Source organism: Condylura cristata, unplaced genomic scaffold (assembly GCF_000260355.1).
Source record: "Condylura cristata isolate star-nosed mole 26May11 unplaced genomic scaffold, ConCri1.0 scaffold00034, whole genome shotgun sequence".
NCBI lineage: Eukaryota > Metazoa > Chordata > Mammalia > Eulipotyphla > Talpidae > Condylura > Condylura cristata.
In genome coordinates this window covers 5,128,892-5,136,305 of record NW_004567135.1, presented here as the reverse complement: position 1 = coordinate 5,136,305, position 7,414 = coordinate 5,128,892, and the positions used below count along the sequence as shown (strand labels likewise).

General features: G+C 56.0%; 2 protein-coding genes across 3 annotated transcripts in view; both read left to right on the top strand.

Annotated features, from left to right (window-relative positions):
• Nucleotides 1-3,229, top strand: part of ESPL1 (extra spindle pole bodies homolog 1 (S. cerevisiae)) — a 19,896-nt gene extending 16,667 nt beyond the window's left edge. Inside the window, exons 23-31 of the mRNA XM_004692706.2 lie at nucleotides 380-512; nucleotides 655-777; nucleotides 1,224-1,379; nucleotides 1,488-1,658; nucleotides 1,765-1,869; nucleotides 2,061-2,176; nucleotides 2,322-2,405; nucleotides 2,528-2,692; nucleotides 2,969-3,229. Of these exons, the coding sequence (XP_004692763.1) occupies nucleotides 380-512; nucleotides 655-777; nucleotides 1,224-1,379; nucleotides 1,488-1,658; nucleotides 1,765-1,869; nucleotides 2,061-2,176; nucleotides 2,322-2,405; nucleotides 2,528-2,692; nucleotides 2,969-3,170 (1,255 nt within the window). The 3' untranslated portion in view covers nucleotides 3,171-3,229. The remainder of the gene's footprint in view (nucleotides 1-379; nucleotides 513-654; nucleotides 778-1,223; nucleotides 1,380-1,487; nucleotides 1,659-1,764; nucleotides 1,870-2,060; nucleotides 2,177-2,321; nucleotides 2,406-2,527; nucleotides 2,693-2,968) is intronic.
• A 1,034-nt stretch (nucleotides 3,230-4,263) lies between these two features.
• On the top strand, nucleotides 4,264-7,287 carry PFDN5 (prefoldin subunit 5). Of its 2 annotated transcripts, none has more exons than XM_004692704.2 (6): nucleotides 4,264-4,438; nucleotides 4,653-4,755; nucleotides 5,105-5,136; nucleotides 6,000-6,074; nucleotides 6,185-6,290; nucleotides 7,130-7,287. In XM_004692704.2, the coding sequence occupies exons 1-6, from the start codon at nucleotides 4,367-4,369 to the stop codon at nucleotides 7,204-7,206; spliced, it is 465 nt and encodes a 154-aa protein (XP_004692761.1). In that variant the 5' UTR covers nucleotides 4,264-4,366; the 3' UTR covers nucleotides 7,207-7,287. The 2 variants fall into 2 exon arrangements, with proteins under 2 accessions (XP_004692761.1, XP_012587703.1); XM_012732249.1 differs by having other exon boundaries at nucleotides 7,108-7,287.
• The last annotated feature ends 127 nt before the right edge of the window (nucleotides 7,288-7,414 follow it).

Sequence of the window (7,414 nt, the reverse complement as noted above, 5' to 3'; positions counted from 1 at the left end):
CTGGAAGCCTTTTCTGTGTGTGTGTGTGTGTGTATGTGTGTGTGTGTGTGTGTGTTTACCCTAACTTCAACTTTGAGTTTTCAGCAAATTCAGTATCTACCTTTACGGGTGCCTGAGGTCTTTGCACCGACACTCCACTTGTTAATGGGTGATTTCAGCGCCTGGCCTGTGCAGGGCCTCTCATTCATTTCTCTGAGGGACACAAAGTGTAACTCCTGGGCGCTGCTGGCAGGAAGCTGGCAGAGCACAGGAGAGCGCCTTGCGCTCGGGTGGCCAGGGAAGACTTCTTGGTCGTGTCTTGAGCGATAGATGGGGATTAAGCGCAGGGGCCAGGAAGGGAAGTCCCTGTCACCACCGAAATGACCTTGCTATGTCCTGTGTCAGGGGTGACTGTGTGTGTGTTGGCCCTGGCCACTCTCCAGCCTGGAACTGTGGGCGACACCCTCCTGCTGACACGACTGGAAAAGGATAGTCCCCCGGTCACGGTGCAGATCCCCACTGCCCAGAGCAAGGTAAGTCTCTGGGCCAGGGAACAGGGTTGGTCCGGGTAGGCTTGTGGGCAAATACATTCTGTGGCAGCAGGGGTGGAGGGGGTCTGCTGGGGAGGTGGGGTCACAGGGACAAAGAGAAATCTCATGACCTCACCTCCCAAAGTTTCCCCTGAGTTCGGTCCTGAAAGAGTTCGACGCCATCCAGAAGGAGCAGAAGGAGAACAGCAGCTGTACTGACAAGCGGGAATGGTGGATGGGGCGCCTGGAGCTGGACCGCAGGATGGAGGTGTGCGGCCAGGGCGGGCGCGCCGGGGGCAGTGGGTCTTCTGCGCTACCTCAAGTCCTTTCTGAAAGTGAAGTCAAAAATGGTACCCCTTGAAAACGACTTTAAGCAAACTTGAAACCCCCAAACTTGGATGGGGTTGTGGCTATGAGATGCTTAAAGATACGTACAAGCAAGAGACTGCAGCCCAGAGCCAGCTGCCTGGCGTTAGCTTGCATTGTCCACCTGTCCCTAGTTAGCAAAACGGTGACATGGAACAACAGATCGTCTGACCGAGCCTCCCCCCGAGTCTGGGCAGAGGGAAGCTGGGACTAGCTTCTTGCCTCTTAGGATCGGCAGGACAATGTGTGAGACAGATACACGCTGGAATGCCCGTTCCATCGTCTCAGGGATGCCTCTGGGAAAGGGAGTCAGCTCCCCGGGGCTGACTGCCGCTGTTCCTCACCCAGGTTCTCATCACCTCCCTGGAGAAGCATGTGCTGGGCTGCTGGCGGGGGCTGCTGCTGCCGGCCAGTGAGGACCCTGGCCCTGCCCGAGAGGCTTCCCGCCTGCAGGAGTTGCTGCAGCAATGCGGCTGGAAATACCCTGACCCCACTCTGCTGAAAGTGAGTTGAAAAGTCAGGGCAGGGTGACGCTATACCCCCTTCTTCCCCACTTGCCACTGGAAGTAGGGACAGGGGAGCAGTGGCCTCGCTGACCACTGTCCCCTGCAGGTCATGCTGAGTGGGGCCAGCACACTCACCCCTGAGGACGTCCAGGTTCTAGCCTACGGGCTATGCCCAGCCCAGCCAGGGCGCGCCCAGGAGCTCCTGAGTGAGGCCGTGGGGCGGCTCCGCGGTCAGGTGGCACCGAGCAGTAAGCACCTCGTCTTAGTGCTGGACAAGGTAAGGAGTAGGTGCTGGCAGGGCAGTGTCTGGCAGTGGGCACCTACCGCGCCCCTCCCCCCACCCCCTGTGCATCTGGCTGAGCAAACTCAGTTCTTTGGCCCAGGACCTGCAGAAGCTGCCGTGGGAGAACATGCCCGGGCTCCGGACGCTGCCAGTTACTCGCCTGCCCTCCTTCCGCTTCCTGCTCAGCTACTCCATCATCAAGGAGGTGGGGCTTAGGGTGTGTGGACCGGGGAGGACTGGTAGTTTGGGGAAACCAGAAGAAAAAGAAAAAAAGCGATCTGGGGAGACAGGCGGTCTTAGGAATGGACCAGTCACAGAGAGGAGGTTGGAGTTTGTCGGGACTTGGCCCTGTGGCCGGACCAAGATACAGTGGTCACGTGTCGTGTGTCTCCTCAGTCTGGTGCCTCTTCGGTGCTGAGCCAAGGGGTGGATCCGCGCAATACCTTCTATGTCCTGAACCCACACAAAAACCTGTCAAGCACAGAGGAGCAATTTCGAGACAATTTCAGCAGGTCAGGGGGCAGGCGAGCTGGAAGAAAAGGGGAGTGGGGGGAGGGCAGAGGCAGCCCAGAAGGGTCCTGTGCTCCTCTCCACGGACAAATGGTGCTGCCTGCCTTCTCCCGAGGGCCCCTTTGTAACCCCACTTTCTCCCTGCAGTGAAGCTGGCTGGAAAGGCGTGGTCGGGGAGGTGCCGAGCCCGGCACAGGTGCAGGTGGCCCTGACGGAGCGCGACCTGTATATGTGAGTCAGCATAGGGAGGGGGAGGCTGGGTCCCCCAGGAGGCCCTGACTCAGGTGGGGCGCCCCTGGAGACACAGCGGGGAGGCCTGCTGCTGCTGGTCAGCTCCTGTCCTTCTGCCTCAGCTACGCGGGCCACGGGGCTGGCGCCCGCTTCCTGGATGGGCAGGCTGTGCTGCGGCTGAGCTGCCGGGCAGTCGCCCTGCTCTTCGGCTGCAGCAGTGCCGCCCTGGCTGTGCATGGAAACCTGGAGGGGGCTGGCATCGTGCTCAAGTATATCATGGCAGGCTGGTGAGTCTCCGGGTCAAGGCCCATCCCAAGTTCCCCAGGTTTCCTCCCCCAGCCAAAACCCCGAAAGCGTCCCTCCTTTGCGCCCCACTTCCGCCGGCCACAGTTCCCACATGTGCCTTGGCCTTCCCCTCCCTAACCTGGAGCTCCGGGCCCTGGGGCTGCCTCGGGGCAGTCTCCACTCTCCCTCCACCGCTGCCCGCTGGCCACCACCACCAATTGTGCTTGCCCCGAGGTCTGCCATAGAACTCTTATTTTGTATTCCTTTTCTCGTCCCAGCCCCCTGTTTCTGGGTAACCTCTGGGATGTGACCGACCGTGACATTGACCGCTACACAGAGGCTCTGCTGCAGGGCTGGCTTGGTGCCGGCCCAGGGGCCCCCCTTCTCCACTATGTCAGCCAGGCCCGGCAGGCTCCCCGACTCAAGTATCTCATTGGGGCTGCACCTGTAGCCTATGGCTTGCCTGTCTGCTTGCGGTGACCCCTGGGAATTGTCCTAGCACCAACAGAAGTCATCTGACTGTTCTACCTCCAAATGTTATTTAACCCTTACGATAAATACTTTAATGATCTTCCTCAGTGTTTTATACGAAATATTTCCTTTTGATTTGATCTTAATATAATAAAGACTTATCATCTGAACCTGTTTTGTGTAGTTCATCTGGGAACATTTGAAGACAAGATTATTGCTCCCCTCCCACCCTGTGTAACCATCTAAGCAGGTAGAACAACTTGCAGCTGTTGAAGCCTGAGAACCCTTGGAAAGAAGGGCGAACCAAGGTGAGCTGAGCCCGGCTGGGCCTGTGAGGAGCTGAAGATTAGGGCGCCCGTGCTCCAGTGGGACAGAGGCTCCACACTGAGCATGTCCGGGTCTGGTACCGTCTGGTCCTGCCCGAGTGCCCGCAGGTATCCTGGGAGTGACACCTAGCAGCAGAGCGACAGCTGCCCCGCCCCGGTCCTTAGTGGGCAGCAAAGGCCGTTCTCTCCCCACACTCGCGGCTTCACTCAGCACCTGGCGTTTTGGCAGCCGATGCGGTGGGTCCTGCTGTTCCCGCAGGTCTTGTTGGGGGGGGGGGGATTATAACAATGCACAACTATATACCAGAGACACTTTAGGGGGGTGGAGTGGGGTGTGGGATCAAAAATGGGGCGGGGGGAGTGTACGGGACTATGGCGGTGGCACACGGGTGATTTGGTGATGGGAAGCCCACAGGGATTACCACTGAGATGGAAAAAGGCCAAAATGATGTAAATATAAACTATTATAATAATAAAAAACCTGTACTGGTCAGTGAAGCTTGCTGGGTGCACAACAGGTCCTCCTGACTGTCCACCTCAGATTCCTGCCGCCTCTGCCCAAAGCGGCGCTCTCGGGGGTGCAATGAACACCCGACGCTTTACAATGCTGTGGCGACGGCCTGACTACCTTAATGCGTTTGAGGTCCTGAGGCAGAGTCTGTGTGCTGCAGCTTTACTACTCTGGGCTTCCGAGGTTTTGCGAAAAGCAAGCGCCCAGCCCTTCGCGAGGTCACCGCCAGTCCAGTAGCTCGGCCCCTCCTTCGCCGCAGGGAGCCGAGGATCATAGAGATGTCTGGCGCAGCGAGCCGCCTGGCGCAGCCATAGAGATGCGCAGCGGGTGGCTAGAGCGCCATTTCCGGTCCGCAAGTCCTTCCCAACATGGCGCAGTCAGTTAACATCACCGAGCTCAATCTGCCGCAGCTAGAAATGCTCAAGAACCAGCTGGACCAGGTGGGGACGCGCCCCAGAGCTTCCTTTTCTCGCTCACAGCTCCACATCTCGTGCCCGCCGGCCCTCGCTCGCCCTCCACTCCCCCGGCCTGGGAGACCTGCCTTTCCCGGCGGAACACTTCACCCGGGGCCCGCCCCTTCGGTGGTGCTGCCCAGAGTCCTCCGCCCCCACCCCCTGCCCCGGCCCGGTGTTGACCCGATTTCCGTCCCCGTAGGAAGTGGAGTTCTTATCCACGTCCATTGCCCAGCTCAAGGTGGTCCAGACCAAGTATGTGGAAGCCAAGGACTGTCTGAACGTGCTGAACAAGAGCAACGAGGGTAGGGTAGTCGCGCGAGGCCATGGGGGGATGTGGCCGTCCGGCGTCTCTCGTCCTGTCTCTTAACCCAGTTTTCCTTACGTGAGGGGACTAGACTGTCCGTTACATACTGTATGCCGCTGCGTGAGCCCTTTGCATGTTGCCCACCTAGAATTGGAAAGTACAGGACGTGCCCCGCTTGCTCCTTTGCATCCTGCCCGGGCTCTGTGCCTGGCTGGAACTCCCTCATTATTTGCCAAGTACTTGCTAGGTGCTTTCAGTGAATTCTCATCAATCCTAATAACTCCCTTTAACGTCCTATTTCGGAGCTGCCAGCTTCCTCCAGATGTTTGTCTTCATTGCTTCCACAGGGAAAGAACTACTCGTCCCACTGACAAGTTCCGTATCCTTGCCACAGGAACTGCCTTCTTCCTTACCCTCTCCCTCCCAAGAACAAAGAGGGGCCAAGAGTAGTTTTGATAACCCCATCGTGCCCCTCCCAGAAGAATCTTAACATACACACTTCTGTCTTAATCTGCAGCCAACCTCCAGCTAATCTTATGAGTATCAGGGAGTACCTAGAACGGAGGCATGCTCGTTTTCCTGGCTATGTGAGGATATTGATCTAATATGGAGATACAATTAGTGGTTTACACTACTGTTAATTACAGCCGGGGGTGGCTCCATTAGTCCTCAGCTTTAGTTTAATTGTAGCACTTTCCCCTGAACGTTGCTACGGAGGAAACACGGAGTGTCTACCTACTGAGTGTTTTACTGAATGAGCCCGTTTTGACAGTAGGGTGACTATATAATCCGGGAACTGACGTGCTAAAAGAGCACAGGAGTGGCGGTGCAGTGGGGTTAAATTATGGGTATTCAGTTCACCAGGAATTAGCCATTCATGCTTGAGAGTGTTGAGGGAAAGTAAGATTTACTCCGATTTTTTACATGTACTACTCAGCGGCGGTAGGAACGTACCTTTGTATCCAACCTTTCTAGAGAGGGCTAGTGGGGGGAGCTAAAAGAACTGCTTGGAAGGTGGCAGGTGGGATCAGGGCAAGAGTGTGTGAACATAGTTCACTTTCCCATAAGGAACCAGCTTCGCGCTCTCTCCACCTTTGGCGTTTCCAGGTATAGTTTTCCAGTCTCCAGAGTACTCAGGCCCTGTTTCTTTTTAGAAAAGGAATGCCCTGGGGTGGCGAGCAGGCTGGCCACTGGAGTCCTGGCTCACGCTGGGCTAGTTTTCCCTTAATCCTTGCTTCTCAGATGTATGTTCCTGGGAAGCTACATGATGTGGAACATGTGCTCATCGATGTGGGCACTGGCTACTATGTAGAGAAGGTGAGTGGGGAGCACTAGGCTGCCTCCCAGAGCAGGGAGGGAGATGCAGGGGAGATCTGCAGTACCATATGGGGCTCCTCTAAGCCCTCCCTTCACCTCTGGCCTTGCAGACAGCTGAGGATGCCAAAGAGTTCTTCAAGAGGAAGATAGACTTCCTCACCAAGCAAATGGAGAAAATCCAGCCAGCTTTACAGGAGAAGCATGCCATGAAGCAAGGTAAGCTCAGCTTGAGGCATCTCCTGAACCTTTCTACCTCTGGTAAAGAAGATGGATTGCAGAGTGAACCGTAGCAGTCACCCCTAGTGGGATTAAAATTCCTCTCCTTCCCTTCTAACTCGGTGCAAGTCAGTTGCTGCTTTTAATGAAACGCCATGAAGCCGCTTACATAAGTTCAACAATGGTTATTTATTGTGCTAATCGAGTGGCCAGGTTCAGTTTTTATCTTCACTGGAGCTAGAGTCCCATCGATGACCCCGATCACACCAGGAGAGGCCGTGTGCCCTCCTGTTAAAACTGTATTTCTCTTCGGTTCTGACATACACTTCTCTGGACAGTGCAGTATGTACCCATTTGGGTTGGGGGCTTGAGGAATGTAGAAGAAATGTCTCTTGTGGAGCTTCCATGTAGTGGGGACCTGATGGGGAGAGAATACATGTAAATGAGCACCTAGAAAAGAAGTAACAGCCCTGAGTACTAGCAGCTGCCACTGTGGCTGCACCTGGGTCACCCGGTGCTTTCTAGACAGCCTGGGCCACACAGCTATCAGCCAGGAGGGATAAACTCTGGTGCTGGGTTAAAAAGGCTCCAGCTGATTCTGTTCTTTATTCAGGCTTGCGAGCCACTGCCTTGAAGGCAAGAGTCTCTCCACATTATAATTTTATTTGACTCATTTACGACCATGTTCGTTTTTATATGCTGTTGTCATGTGTTTTTGTCCCTCTCAGTAGATCCCTGTATTAAAAGTTTAACAGGCTAGTTGCTCATCCACCCTGCCTCTCTTGCTTAACTCTTTCTCCTCCCTTGTCCTGACCAGGACCTCACTTTTATCCCCACAGCTGTCATGGAGATGATGAGCCAGAAGATTCAGCAGCTCACAGCCTTGGGGGCCAACCAAGCCACCGCCAAGGCCTGAGGGCTTGCAGAAGGCCTGGGACTCTGGGTGTGGATGCGATGGTGCTTGTTCCGTGCTAATAAACGTGGCCGCCGGGCAGAGCGTGTCTTTGCGTGCGTTGCGCAGGGGACTCTGGAGAGCGGGCTGGGGACGGGGCAGGTCGGGAGGGCTTGCGGCTGCCGGGAACCTGGACTCGGGCGATCGCCCAGGCGCCGGCTAAGAAGCGCTC